Genomic DNA, 15026 nt, shown 5'->3' on the forward strand with positions numbered 1-15026 from the left:
AGAAGGGTGATGTGTGCCTGCAGTCCCAGCTCCTCGGAAGGCTGAGGTGGGAGGATTGTTTGAGCCCAGGAGTTCAAAAGTTTTACAGTGAACTATGATCGCACCACTTCACTCCAGCCTGGGTAACAGAGCGAGACCCTGACTTGGAAAGAAAAGAAAAGAAAAGAAAATTCCACTGTGTCTATTTTAAAAAGCTTCTAGTACTAAAAAGTGAGTTTAGTAAGGTTGCGGAATCCAAGGTCAATATACAAAATTAATTGTATTTCTACATACGAGAAATCAACAATCTGAAAATAAAAGTTAAAAATACCATTTATATTATCAAACTATGAAATAATTAGAGATAAATTTGACAAAAGACATTCAAGATCTTTTCATTTAAAAAACCACAAACTGTTCCTTAGGGAAATTAAAGAAGACCTAAATAAATGGAGAGAGACATCCTGTTCATGGATTGGGAGACTCAATATTATTAAGGTGTTTCCCCAAATATTTTAGAATCAGTGCAACTCCAGCTGTAGAACACAAACATCATGAAGGGCTTCTCAAGGATTTGGCAAATGGGCTGATCCCATCCGTTTGGTAAAGGGTTAGGCACCGGTTGCACAGGCTTGTGCTGAGCTGTGTGAGTTTGAGAATGGTCTCTAAAATTATTTTCTGGGGCAACAGGGACTGTCAAGAGGTGGGATGAGGCCAGGAACCAGGCCTGACTAGGAGGGTCTCCGAGATAAGAGTGAGTAGGATAGGGCCACGAGGGAGGCAAAGGCTTGCCCAGAAGTTTGACAGCCAGGTGATGGGGTTATGGATGACTCTTATTTTCGTTGTATTTTTCTGGTTTTTGTTTTGTTTTGTTTTGTTTGCTTTTTTTTTTTTGGGCAGAGCACACATATTTCCAATGAAATCAGAGAAACAACAATCCTATAGCTGTTTCCTTTGGGATTTTGTTTTTGCACTTCTGTATAGTTTGAATAATTTACAAGAAGACTGTATTTTTTGTAACCAAAAACGAAAGGCAGGCAGGCAGAAAGAACATGACCTGTGGCTAGATCAATACTTGTTCAATCTTTGGAGACTGTGAGGAACTCCTGGTGGGGCCATGTCTTGGTAACGAGGACACAGAAACTGTGGTAAATATGGCACCGACAAGTGACTGCACCATATTTTACTTGTCATATTCTTTTCAAATCTGTTACTTTTGTCGGACACAAAGAATGTCTCTAGTTAATACATGAAATCATCTTGGAACATTTGACAGAAGATTTAACTCCTTAATTCTATGAAGGCAGTTTGGGATCTCTGATTACTTAATTGAAAAAAGCACGCGCTTCAGTCTGCTGCAATGTTGGGGAATTAATCTTTAAAACCTGACAGTGAACATTAAATTCAATTAAGGAGACCAATTGGCAAAGATTCTTCCCTCCTTCACCCTGGATAGCTTTGAGAGGTAGCTGACTGGTCTGCATTGATTCAGATGCTGTCATTGTCTGTGCATCTACTAGGAGAGCCGAGTGTGCATTTTTCACTTCAGGGGGAACTTGTCAGACGATTTACAGATTGATGGATCTCCTTACATGTTTCCGTGGCTGATTCGGGAGTTCCCCTGGACAAGAATTCAAACATTCCAGTTTGCTGCTTTTGGCCTTGGACTTCATAGAGTTCAAGTTTTTTGTAATTTCTTCTTTCTTGCATGACTACCATGTTCTTCCTCCTCCCTCCGTCCTCTCCTCCTCTCCATCCTCTCTTCCCCTCCCTTCTCTTCTCTTCTTCCCCCTTCCTCTCTGCCCCCCTTCCTTTTTCCCTTCTCTTTCCCTCTCCCCGCTTTCTCTCCCCCTGCTCCTTCCTTTTTCCCTTCTCCCCTTCTCTTCTGCTCTCCCCTCTTCCTCTCCCCCTTGCTCCTTCCTTTTTCCCTTCTCTTCTTCTTTCACCCCTTCCTCTCCCCCTGCTCCTTCTTTCCTTTTTCCCTTCTCTTTTCCTCCCTTTCCGTTTCCCATGCTGTGTTTCTTTTTTCTCTCCTCTCCCCAATTCCTCCATCACTCCTTCTCTCCCTTCCTTTTTTCTTCTGCTCCTCCTCCTCTCCGTCTTGGTTAATTTAACTTTTTATTTTAAATATGAAGTGTTTTAAACATACTCAAAATTGTAGAAGGTAACAGATACCTATACACCTGTCACTGAGACTGTCAAATCCCCAGGTGTGTCTGTTCTCATTCTCAGCAGACCCACCCATCAGCATTTGACATGGTGACCAGTCTCTTTGTCAAAACACTCTCTTCTCTATGCTTCCAGGACTTTCCTCTTCTGTTTTTTTCCCACACTTCACTGGCCTCTTCTTAGACTCCTTTCTGGTTTCTCCCTCTCCTCCCCTGGCTCCCAGCCTGTGAAACTTGGAGGCCTGGGGCTGAGATGTGGGACTCCTCTCTGTCCTGTCTGCACTTGCTCCCCAGGAGAGCTCATCCAGCTCAAGGCTGCGGCACCATTTCCACAATGGCATCCACAGCTCAGCCTCTGCCCTGGGCCTCTCTTTTGAACATCACACTGGTACGGGAATGAGTCTTTATACTGTCTGCTGTCTGTCATTCAAAACTGAGCTCCAGGTCCTCCTTCCCTCAAACTTACCCCTTCTGCAGGCTGACCCATCCCTGCAACTCCACCCCTTTCAGTGCTTGGGCCAGGAACTGCGAATGTGTCCTGGGCTTTTCCCTTGTCCTCATATCCTACCTCCAGTCCAGGGAAGTCCTGTTGGTTCTACCCTCCAAGGCAGGCCACTTCTCTACTGCCTCCCACTGGTCCAAGCCATTTCCTCTCTCCCTGGATTCTTGCAGAAGCCTCCTGATTGTCTTCCTTCATCTCTCTTGCCCTTCATTCACCTCCCTGCATGGCAGCTGGAGTGGTCCTACTGGAGTGGAACCAGCCCTCATTCCCCTCCGTTCCACATGCAGAACCCTGGGATGCCCCAACAGCTTGTGGTTTTCCGACTTCGTCCCTTTCTTACCACCTCCCTGCCAACCCCCAGCCTTGTTCACTTCTCTAGCTGCAGTGGCCCTTCTTGCTGTTGCTTGACCATGCCAGGCATACTCCTGTCACTGCCTGGAAGCTTCTTCCCTCAATTTCTACGTAGCTGGCTTTCTCACCCCTTCAGGACTTCCTCCAAAGTCACCTCCTCAGAGAGGTCCTCCTTGGCCACCATTTCAGCCCCTTCCCTTGACCTTATAGAGCCCTTTCCTGGTTACTTTTTAATACTTCAGTCTTCACCTCTGCCTTAAGGACTGTGGATTTTTATTTGTTCAGTGTCTGTCTCCCTCACTAGAGTATAAACTCTTTGAAGGCAGAGATTTTTGTCTTATTTGTTTCCTGTTACACAATGCCTGGCTAATAGCAGGTCCTCAGGAAATCTTTGTTGAATGAATGAATAAATGAATGAGTTTCAGAGGAAACATTTGGGCATGTTTTCTTCGGAGCATTTTCCATCTCTCCCTCTCCTCATCTCCCACACCCCATTGCATCACCCCAGTGCATTTCATCTCCCCCACCCCATCTCATCTCCCCTACCTCATCTCCCCTCCCCTCCCCATCTCATCCTCCCCTACCCCATCTCATCTCCCCTACTCCATCTCATCTCATCTCATCTCATCTCATCTCATCTCATCTCATCTTCTTTTACCCCATCTGCTCTCCCCTATGCCATCTACTCTTTCCTACCCCATCTACTCTCCCCTACCCCATCTCATCTCCTTTACCTCATTTCATCTCCTCTACTGATCTGCTCTCCTCTACCCCATCTCAAGTCCCCTACTCCATCTCCTCTCCCCTACCCCATCTTATCTCCCCTGCCTTATCTACTCTCCCCTACATGCTCCACCCTCTCTTTGGAAGAGCTCCTGCTTAGTGTTCATAGCTTTTCCCTCTAGCCCTGCCCCTTTCCCTCCCTTCCTAGGAGTGATGGCCCTCCTCATGCATGTTTTTATAGCCTGGCTACAAATTCATGTATAAATGAGATCTGCTTTTTTTTTTTTTTTTTTTTTTTGGTGTGTGTGTGTGTGTGTGTATTTTTAAAAACTGTGGCAGAATAATACACAGCATAAAATTGACCATCTTCACCGTTATTAAGCATACAGGTCAGTGGCATTAAGCACATTCACAGTGTTGTGCAGTCTGCACCCCATCTGTCTGCAGAACTCTTTATCTTGGAAAACTGAAACTCTGTCCCCATTAAACAACTCCCCATTCCCCCTCCCCCAGCCCTGGCCACCACCATTCTATTTTGTATCTATCTCTATGATTTTGACTACTCTGGGTACCTCATATAAGTGCAGTTATATAGTATTTGTCCTTATGTGTCTGGCTTATTTTACTTAGCATAATATCTTCAAGTTTCATCCATGTTGTAGCAAGTGCCAAGATTTCTTTCCATTCTAAGGCTGAATACTATTCCACTGTGTGGATAGAACACATTTTTACAATTCATTCATCCATCCATAGACACTTGGATTACTCCCCTCTTTTGGCTATTATTAATAATGCTGCTATGAACATGGATGTACAGTATCTTTTTGAGACCCTGGTTTCAGCTTTTTGGGCATTTATCCAGAAGTGGAATGGCTGGATCATGTCGTAATTCTACATTTAATTTTTTGAGGAACCATCATGCTGTTTTTCACAGTGGCTGCACCATTTGACATGCCCACCAGCAGTGGACAGGGGTTCCAGTTTTTCCACATCCTTGTCAATGCTTGTTATTTTCTGTTTTTTGATAGCAGCCATCCTAATGGGTACAAGGTGGTGTTTCATGTAAAAACTTAAATGGCATTGTACTTTGTATATGCAGCTTGACTTATGTACTTAATATTAACTTTTTTACCATTTAACCATGTAAGCCCTGTAGATCTCGTTTATTTTACTATTTAAATAAAATTAAACTCATATTCATACATATTTTTGGAAAACAGCAGTTCCCTGTGCCCCGTCTCCCTCCCGTGAATTCTTATTCCACTTTGAAGTCTTCTGGCTGTGTCTTCTGGCTGTGTCGTGTTTCTAAATGTAAATACTGCTGTTTCTTGATTTTTTCAGTTTGAGACCCCAGCTATTGACCCTTAGTGAGGAAGAAAGGAACTGAGCTCTCTTCACATTTTTTGAAGGCTACTCTTGACCTTTTGTTTTCTTAAGTGTAGACATTTACATAAACCCAGGAAACAAGGTTTCAGAGCTCTGATCCTTTGCATTCTGAGAACATTCGGGACTTGGCAGGTTGAATTTTCTTGTCTTTAATGAGAAGGTTATCCCTGGGATCAGGTTGGTAGAAGTGCATGGGTGTACTTTGTTTGGGTTTTTCTTTTATTAAAGAAAATGAAGCTTGGTTTTCCTAATGGAACAGGTCTGGAATCCACATCCAGTTGTGTGCCAGCCATTATGCCATGTGCTGTGTAGCCATTACCTCCTCAGCCTTCACCACTGCCCTCGGGGTGACGCTCTTCTTATTCCCACTTCAGGGAGGAGAGGACTGAGGCCCAGAGAGGCAAAGCCACTCAGCCAAGGCCCGAGGCCTGCCAGCAGCCGTATCAGGTGGGAGGCACTCCGTGCTGACTCCCACGCGCTGGCTGCAAGTGCTCCTCTGCTTCTCTGGTTCAGCCTCTGAGCCACCTGCGTGGTAGGTGAGAGCACTGCCCTCATCCTGCAGTGACAAGAAGGTAGGGGACTAGCACTGCTGAGTACCTCTGTGTGTCAGGCCCTGGGCCTACCCTGACATATTCCAAACTCTCTGGCTGTTTCCCTGGGCTGCACGGTGTGTTTGGCGGCATTTGCTGGGAGAGCTGGTGGAAAGCTAAGCTCAGGGGCTCTCACGTGGTGTGGCCCTGGCTCTGGGAATGTGCAGTTTTATACTTGATATCTTAGATCATTTTTCAGAAGTCATTGAGTGTAACAGGGTTTTCTCTCATGAGCCTCATACCCTCATGAAAGGCCAGCGTGGAAAGGAGGGAAAGCACCTTCTCTCCTCCAACAAAAGGACAGCTGCCCCTACGGCAGATATTTGTACTTTGACTGGTTGTAAATACGAGTGTAGCACATTCCTTTTTGGATCTCAGTCTTACAGCAGAACCCATGAAAGTAGCCTGGACTTGGGCAGTGTCCATGGCAGGACAGATGCCAGGGATGCAGGTGAGCCTGGGATAAGATGCCAGGGATGCAGGCGAGCCTGGGATAAGATGCCAGGGATGCAGGCGAGCCTGGGATAAGATGCCAGGGACGCAGGTGAGCCTGGGATAGGGTTGTGAATGCTGAGGGCGCAGGACTCCCACCCGGCTTCAGGGATGAAGCAGGTGTGAAGGGCTGGGTAGGTGACCGGCAGACACAGGAATGCTGTTTTCTTTTTTCTTTTATTTTGAGACAGTCTCGCTGTGTCACCCAGGTTGGAGGGCAGTGGTGCAATCATGATTCACTGCAACCTCTGCCTCCTGGGCTCAAACAATTCTCCTGCCTCAGCCTCCTGAGTAGTTGGGACTAGAGGCATGTGTCACTATGCCCAACTAATTTTATGTAGAGAAAAGGTTTCACCATGTTGCCTGGGCTGGTCTTGAACTCCTGAGCTCAAATAGTCTGCCCACCTTGGCCTCCCAAAGTGCTGGGACTACAGATGTGAGCTGCCGTACCCGTCCAGAATGCAGTTTTCTTAACCCCAGAAAAAATTTGGGGAAATGATCCTCCCAACTTACCAATCCCAAGCCTTTACATTTCTGCAGTGAAAAGTTTAACATCTAGATATAGATTTGATGGTAAAATAATGAGAATCTAATTCCACCGGGACCTTTTTCCTTCTACAGGGGGGTCGAGCTGAGCCCTGGAGATCAGGCCCTTGTGACGCCTGGTGCTGTCTGTGTTTGCCTGCAGGTATGGAACGCCGTCGACTCCGGGCACTGCCTGCAGACCTACTCCCTGCACACAGAGGCAGTGCGGGCCGCCCGGTGGGCTCCCTGTGGCCGCCGCATCCTCAGTGGTGGCTTTGACTTCGCGCTGCACCTAACAGACCTTGAAACAGGTGCGTTTCTTGTATCACCTCCCTGAGGTGAGCTGGCAGCTCTCTCCCTGGGGAAGGTTCTCTGGTGGGCACGCAGCCACAAGCTGTATACGCTTGCGTGGCAGAGGGAGAGGGGCCTCAGGGTGGGCTTGTGCTCGGTGAGAGGGCTTCCAGACTGCTTGCCCATTGGAACTGCGACTCCCCACAGAGGGTGGGCCTCTGCCAGCCAACACAGAGGACAGAGCCCCAAGGTTGTCTCAGCCTCAAGCCATGGGGCTGGATAAAGAGGTGGCTTTTTAATCTACTTCTGACATGCAATTTGTGCGGAAATAGATTTAACTTTATCATTGTGTCCTTTGGTTGGAATCAGGTTAGAATTCCTGTCAATTCATTATCGTTGAAAGGCTGTGAGAAATGATTCCAGCTCATAAGGAAAGTCTTCAAACAAGTTCTGCTTTAATGCCCACACTGAAAAGGCACTTGGGTAGGATGGATTCGTGCCGGGTAAATCCTGAGAGGGCTCTTGACAAGCAGGGCGAGAAGGAGAGAGAAGTCAGTGGAAGGAGCTTTCCTTACTCAGCGCTCCTGTGCAACAGGCACTGTCAACACCCACCGCAGCCACGGCCCCCAGGTGGGCTCTCTCCGGGGTTTACAGTGAGGACTGCCAGGGAGTGACAGAGCTGGGATTCGCACCTCTGCCATCTACCTCCCAGTCCGAGCTCCTTCCTCTTTCTCCTTTCCCCTCCCCTCCCCTTTTCTTTCCTTTCCTTTCCCTCTCTGTTCTCTTTCTTTTCTTTCTTTCCTTTTTAAAAATGTTTTTATCCCCCTCCATGAGCAGGATCCAGCTTCTTTCAGCACCACACTACCTCCTCCCCAGAGCTCCTCCTCGGTCTCGTTTCTGCTGGGCTCCACTGCCAGGAGCCCAGGGAGAGGCCAGACTTCACACCAGTCCCTGGGGCTCCCCTTGAACCCTCAGGCCAGCATCTTGCCTGCCTAGCCCCACAGTGGTGGTGGCTCTGGGGCCTGCCTCTCCTAGGGTCTGGCAAGAAGGAGATGATAACTTGCTGGTCCAACCCCTGCCGCTCATGCCCAGTAGCCCCCAGGAGACGCAGAGGGAAAATGGAGAAGGTGGTTTGTTTCCACCTTCAGTGTGGGCGGCCTTGCAGCTCCTTGCATGCTCAGTAGGGGAGGGGACAGTACTAATGGTCACAGGGCCCCTGCCACGTGCTATAGGCTTTGCACACAGCATGTCTAATCCTCACTGCAGCTGCCGGCAGTGATTATTTCCATTTTAAAGGAGAGGAAACTGAGGCTCAGAGGGGCAAAACAGCTTGCTCAGTGCCTCCCAGTGGTGCATAGCCAGCAGGGATTTGAAGCCATGTCTGTACAACTACAGATTCTGTGCCCCTCCCACCGTGCCGTGTGTGGCGGTTTCTTCTCACAAAGCACTTCCCTGGTCTTACTGATTCTCTTAACCCCTTGCAGAGTGGCCAGACTCAGGGAGTTTGATGCCAGTTGATGATGGTGATGACTGGGCTGATGACGGCAGCACTTACTACTGAGCACGCACTGTGTGCTGGGCATTCTTCCACAGCCTCTATACAGCATCTTATTTAGGCCCCACTCACCCTTTGAGACAGGCACCATCAGAATCAGCTGTACACACACTGGCAAGGGGCACAAACCAGCAAGTGACAGAGCCAGGATGCACGCAGGTCTGCTAGGCCCCAAAGCCTGCTGCCTGACTGTTACACTCTGTTGTCTGCATGTCCCATAAGATATGCTTGATAGGCAAGACAGAGCTGAACAAGAACCAGTGCCTACCCTGGAGAAGCTCCTGTCTGCTGGAGAAGACAGAAGTGCAGAGTCAATCCCAAATTGCAGTGATGGAGAAAGACACAGGAATTGCAAGAACATCTAGATTGGAAAATCAAGGAAGACTTCCTGGAGGAAGTGAAACCTGAGCTGAGCCACAGATTAGGTGGACAGAGAATTAGGATGGAAGAGGTATGGTTGATGAGGAGGAAAGTAGGTTCTTGCAGATGGAACAAGGACAGAGCTGACACAGGAACAGGGTTCCATGTAGTATGCATGGAAACCAAAGCAGGATGTAATATGGGGTGCAGGGGCTGGGGCAGATGAGTCTGAGGAGTGCAGGAGGGGAAACCCCAGCCTGTGGGTCAGGTGAGCACATGTGGGTAGCACACCACTCACAGAGTGACAAGCTCACTCACACACACCGTCGGATTACTCAAATCAAATTCATTTGATGGCATTGATGGGTTCATAGTGGCCCTTAAGCATTATTCTCACAATCAACAGATGTTAAACAAATGCATGCAATTGTATGTGTGGGTGGGTGTGAGTGGGTGTGTCTTGACAGGCGGTTCTGAAATTTTTAGACATTCAAAGAGGGTCCTCCTGTCTGATGAGTCAGAGACTGCCATAGCAGCTGGCGAGTGGAGGCCATTGCTGAGTTTGAAGCAGGCAAGAGTCAGGGCTTGGTCTGTTTTTTGAGTAGGCCTCCTTGGTAGCTCCCACTGGTCCTGTGTGACCTGCAGCCCCTGGTGGAGAGTTGGAGGAGTGGGAGGTAGAATGCCTTGCCCGGTTGGTGATAGGACTGCGTTTGGAGAACAGCTTGTCTGGCCCCAGGCCCAATGTGCCCCTCTAGCTGTGGTGTGTTGGGTGTGTAAAGAAAAGCATGGCCCTGCCCCCAGGGCATTACCATCCAGTGGGGGAGGTGATTGAGGACTTCTTCACTCCATCCCTCTGCTAGGAATGGCGCTCACCACTGGGTTCATTCAACTGTTGAATGAACTGTTGAATTCAACTCTTGAAGGCCCCGTTTCGTTCACTCCGCAGTTACTTATTGTGCACCCACTGCGTGTAGGACTTGGTGCTGAGGCCACAGTGGAGAGTGTGGTGGGCCCCTGGGAGAGAATGGTTGAGGGATTTGGACCTTACCCTTGGGGAAGCGCTGCACACTCAGACAGGGCCTCTGCTGCTGAGGGTGGTTGGTTTCCATGTCCCTCTCCCTGGCTGGCTTGGGAGCTCCATGAGGATGGGAGTCTGTCCTGGTGGTCTTTGTGTCTCTATCCTCTGGCCAGGGCTGGCTTGGAGCAGCTGCTCAGTACCTGTGTGGGTAAGATGCACTGAGTTTGTCCTTGCCAGGTCCTCCTATCTGGGCAGTGAAGCCCAACAGGGACTGCCAGGGCTGGTCGGGGGGCCTCCACCTATGTCTCCCCCTGTGTCTCCTACCTTGTCTCTGCACATCCCACCTCCAGCTTTTGGTAAGTGCTCTCTTTAGCCATTGGGGTGGGCTCTGCAGGCCCTGTGGCTTTCGTCCCGCTTTGACTTATCTTGTCCTTTCTCTTTGCTGAGTCTGATCTCCCTTTCTACTGGATCTGCCTTTTTCCGCCCTTGGTGATTTGGCTTTTTCATTTCAATCTAATTAGGGCACCCTGCCAGGAGAAGGCAGTGCAGGGCGTTCTCACTGCAGCGCTTTGGGAATTAGTCACTCGGTGCCCATTGTCATTAGTTTGGCGCCAAGGCCATTTATCCTGGTGTCCTCAATCAATACAGTTAAAAATCTGTGGATTCTGAAATGTCAATACCTGACCTGAAATACGGGGGGCCAGCAACATTTTTTCTCATTAATTTATAGTTCTGACAGGCTGTTGGCTTATAGAACAACCATGAATCAACACTTAAATAAAACTTGCTCACAATTATTTTTGGTGCTCTTGTTTCAGTCTGTAATCTTCCTAACAAAACGTCTGTGGCACGTTAGGCTGAGGTGGCCTCAGGGAACGCTGGCCGACTCCACCAGGGCCCTGAGTGTCGCCTGTCTTATGAGTCAGCTGTGCGACACGCCAGCTCAGCCAGTCTCCTCAGAATCCCCCGGAGAGCTCGCTCAGTTGTAAGCGGTCCTGTCATGTTTCTTGCAGACTCCAGGCCCTGAGGCAGGTGTCCCAGCCTGACCCTCGAGGCTGCAGCTGTAGAGGCATGCAGGGCCTCTGTCCTTTACCTTTGATGGCTGCAAAGGAGATTCCTCTTCCTGGAGCCCTGGGGCCCTGGCTGGGCAGGGAACCCTGTCCTCCTTCCTGTGCATGGGCCAACTCTCCTGATGTGCGCTGGCTCCTCTGAGCCATCTGTGCAGTGCCACCTGGGTCTACCTCCCAGATCCTGGAGGCAGCACGCGTGAGAGGGCACATGGACAGGGTACAGGTGTTGGCTCTTCTGCCTCCCCGAACCAGGCCTCTTCACCTGTTTCTACCACACCACCTGGTGCTGGGGCTGTTGAAGGGAGGAGCTGTGATAACACATATAGGGCGCTTTGCAGAATGCCTGGCGCGTGGTAGGTCCTCAGCAAGGAACTCCTCTCCTCCTTCGTCATGGCCCATGAGGCCCTTGTTCCTGCTAAGTTGTCCAGATGGCCCTTGTTGGCAGGCCATTTCCCCACATGGGGCCACTTTTTAATCATCATCCAGAAGCCCCTGCTGGTCCCCTCAGTGAGCTTACAGATGTGCTGTTGGTCCCCTGCGTGGGTCTTGGGGGCAGACTGGGAGGAGGCCTTGGGCCATCATGGGTTCTCCCAGCATCTCCTCCACATTCCCCTTCCTCCTGGTAATGGGACAACACGCGCTCTTCATTAGGGCTCTCGAGTGGGTATACAGACCCCCAGCCTGCCCGGCCTGACCCTCTCCAGAGCCCCAGGCACTCATGGCTGCAGGAGGCCTATGGCCATCTTCCTTCAGATGCCCACAGCCTGCAGCTCTGCTGTCCCCAGCTTTTGGCTGGCTCCTCCTGCCCTGGGTGTCCCAGTGTCTTTTGGTGGGAGTCATGGTGTGTGGAAGTGAGCAGCCAACTGGGACTGGGCTCATAAATGACCATTTCTCCTTGCTTTCCAAGAGGTGTCTTCTTGTCTCTCCCTTGTTTTCGATCTATGACTGGGGCTTCCATCACAGAAATGCTACAGGGAAAAAGAGAATGACAGGTTATCGAGCCCTTGCTGTGGGCTGGGCCCTGGGCTGTGTGCCCTGGGTTCCAGCACGCTGCCTGGCCTGTGTGGAGGTGGAATGAGTGAGTGGATGGTAGACTCATTGCTTATGTGACTCCTCCTGTGAGAGGAGTGTTTTCAATCCCATTTCATGGACCCAGAAACTGAGGCTTAGCGTTGTCAGTGACTTTCTTGAGGTGACAGAGGTGGGATCCAGTGCTGGCCTGTGACTAGTAGAGCTCCTGCTGTTGAGGTATGGTGTGGCATGCCCTCCCCACGTCTGTTTCCCTGCTGTGAACAAACAGGGAAACAATGGGGAACCCAACTTAACCTGACTCCTGGGGAGCCCGCTGGGCAGCAGCTGGCCACCTGCAGAGGATAACATGGGGCCTCTGGGAAGAAGGAGTGCTCCAGACTCATGGGGACTGATTCCTCTGATTAAGTGGGCCACTGAGGGAAAGATGCCTCTTCAGTGATGGATGGCCACGCTCCAATGACGACTTTAGACCACTTGGCATGGGAAGGGTGAGAAGTGTCCAAATGAAAACCATGGCAAAGAGCCCCAAGAGCTCCTGGGCTTTGCAGAAGGGGCCACAGAAGGAGGCTCCTTGTTGTGCTAAGCCTTTGAGGTGGTGCTGGCTCCTGCCGGTCCTTGGAAGAAGTGCCGTGGAGGGGCCTGGGCTTCTCTGTTCTTTGGCTTTCTGGCACTGTGGCTGGAGTTTCCCTAGCGTAGCTTAGGAGGACTTGATTAGGTATCCCTCAGGTGCCCACAGACCCAAAGGAAGTAGAAGAAAGCTTGTGGGCACATTTACAAAGCATCTGATACTTATATGTACATGCTCCTTGAGTCCTAGGGACTGTTGCCACTGATCCAGAAGTGAAGGCTCAGAGGGGCTCCACAGCCTAGCGAGGTCTGAGCTGATGAGGGTTCCCTGGCTGCCGCCCTTTAAGTGCCTCCTTGTCCAGTTAGCAGCCGCCTACTTTCTTGCCCACTTGTGAGTGGGTCTGTTTTCCAAGGCCAGTCTCTGTTGCCACAAATATCCTTCCTTTCTCACTCTGAAAGTGCTTCTCCTCTGGCTCAATCTTGTTTTCTCTTTCCTTACTTCTTTGGAGTGAGAAGCTGACCCTAGTTACGGATATTAAATCAAATGTTATTAAACTTCATTACAACACCATGCCAGCCCTTAACTGCCACTTGGAAAAGTGCCTAGAGATCCTTCACATCTCCACAAACACAGCTCACGCCAGCCCTCTAGGCAAAGAAAAGATGGTTTCTAATTCAAATTCTTGTTTTGTTCATGACCGTGACTGCACAGTGGTGATGTCTGGCGTGTGTGTGTTTGGTTGCAGCTGCATCACAGTTTGGTGCCCTTGTTAGGTAAGGCTGCCATTATTGACTGACTCTGGAGCCCAAATGTGATTACGGCATGTTTGCTATTGGAATGGCGAGTTCCGAGTTTCAGAAAACCAACTTACTAGTAAAGCACTGGGATACACCTTGTTTGAAAGTTGAGAACTCTTATTATTATTTTTTAAATTTTGGAACATTCGGTCTTGTCCAGAGAATTAAAAAGCAGTGGCTGACATTGGTCTGGGCAATGATTTTTTGGATAGGACTTAAAGCACTGGCAGCAAAAGCAAATATAGGCAAAAGAATTGCATCAAACTAAACAGCTTCTGCACAGCAAAGGAAACAGTTAACAGAGTGAAGAGACACCCCGTGGATTGGAAGAGAAAGTTTGCAAATCATACATCTGATGAGGGGCTAATATGGAAAATGCATGAGGAACTTAAACAACTCAACAGCAAGAAGCCAAATAACCTGATTTTTAAAATGAGCAAAGGATCTGAACAGACTTTTCTCAAAAGAAGAGATATGAATGGCCAACAGATATTAGAAAAAATGCTCAACATCTGTAATCATCGGGGAAATGCAAATTAAAACCACAATGAGATATCACCTCAAACCTGCTGGAATGCCTATTTTCAAAAAGACAAATGATAGCAAGTGTTGGTGAGGATGTGGAGAAAAGGGAATCCTTGTACAATGTAAATGAGTACAGCTATTTTGGAAAATAGCGTGGAGGTTCTTCAAAAGACTAAAAATAGAATTACCGTATGATCCTGCAATCCCACTTCTGGGTGTATCTCCAAAGGAATTGAAATCGGTGTGTGGAAGGGATCTCTGCACCCCCGTATTCATTGCAGCACTGTTCACAGTAGCCAAGATATGGAAGCCACCTCGGTGTCCATCAGCGGATGAGTGGATAAAGAAAATGCAGTGAATATTCACAATGGAATACTCTACAGCCTTAAAAAAGAAGAATATTCTGTCATTTTTGACAACATGGGTGAACCTGGAGGACATTAAAATAAGTGGGATAAGCGAAGGCACAGAAAGACAAATACTGCATGATCTCACTTATATGTGGAAGCTTAAAAAGTTGATCTCGTAGAAGCGTTGAGTAGAAAGGTGTTACCAGGGGTTTGGGGGTAGGGGTGGATATGGAAAGTGGAGATGTTGATGAAAGGGTATAAAGTTTCAGTTAGAATGAAGGAATAAGTTTTGGTGATCTATTGCACTGCATGATGACCACAGTTAATAATGTGTATTTCATAACTGCCAAAAGAATGCACTTTTAACATTCTCTCCACAAAAAATAAATTAGTGAGGTGATAGATATGTTAATTATCTTGATTAAATCTTTCTACAATGTATATACAGATCAAAACATCACATTGTACCCCCAAATATATATATATAATTATTTATCAATTAAAATTAATTTAAAATGAAACAAAAAAGAATGGGAAGGAAAGAGCTGGTGTAAGTATGTTATTAGAAGACAAATTTTAAAAAATGACTGCAACTACTACTATTTCTTCTGTTACTACTATTGTTACAATGCTACAGCTACTGTTTATTGGGCCCTATCAGTTGTCTGGGGCTTAGCTCTCCTACATACATTATTTCTAATTCTCACAACCACCTTTTGTGGTCCTGAGTCTACAGATGAGGAT

The 15026-nt window shown here is 48.3% G+C and overlaps 1 protein-coding gene across 5 annotated transcripts in view; it reads left to right on the forward strand.

Moving 5' to 3' along the window:
- Positions 1-15026, forward strand: part of WDR25 (WD repeat domain 25) — a 163893-nt gene that overhangs the window by 85106 nt on the left and 63761 nt on the right. For all 5 annotated transcript variants that reach the window (XM_019009629.4, XM_019009627.4, XM_055361569.2 and 2 more), the window contains exon 3: positions 6880-7027. In XM_019009629.4, coding sequence (XP_018865174.2) covers positions 6880-7027 — 148 coding nt within the window. The remainder of the gene's footprint in view (positions 1-6879; positions 7028-15026) is intronic.

This window comes from Gorilla gorilla, chromosome 15 (assembly GCF_029281585.2).
Source record: "Gorilla gorilla gorilla isolate KB3781 chromosome 15, NHGRI_mGorGor1-v2.1_pri, whole genome shotgun sequence".
Classification (NCBI taxonomy): domain Eukaryota; kingdom Metazoa; phylum Chordata; class Mammalia; order Primates; family Hominidae; genus Gorilla; species Gorilla gorilla.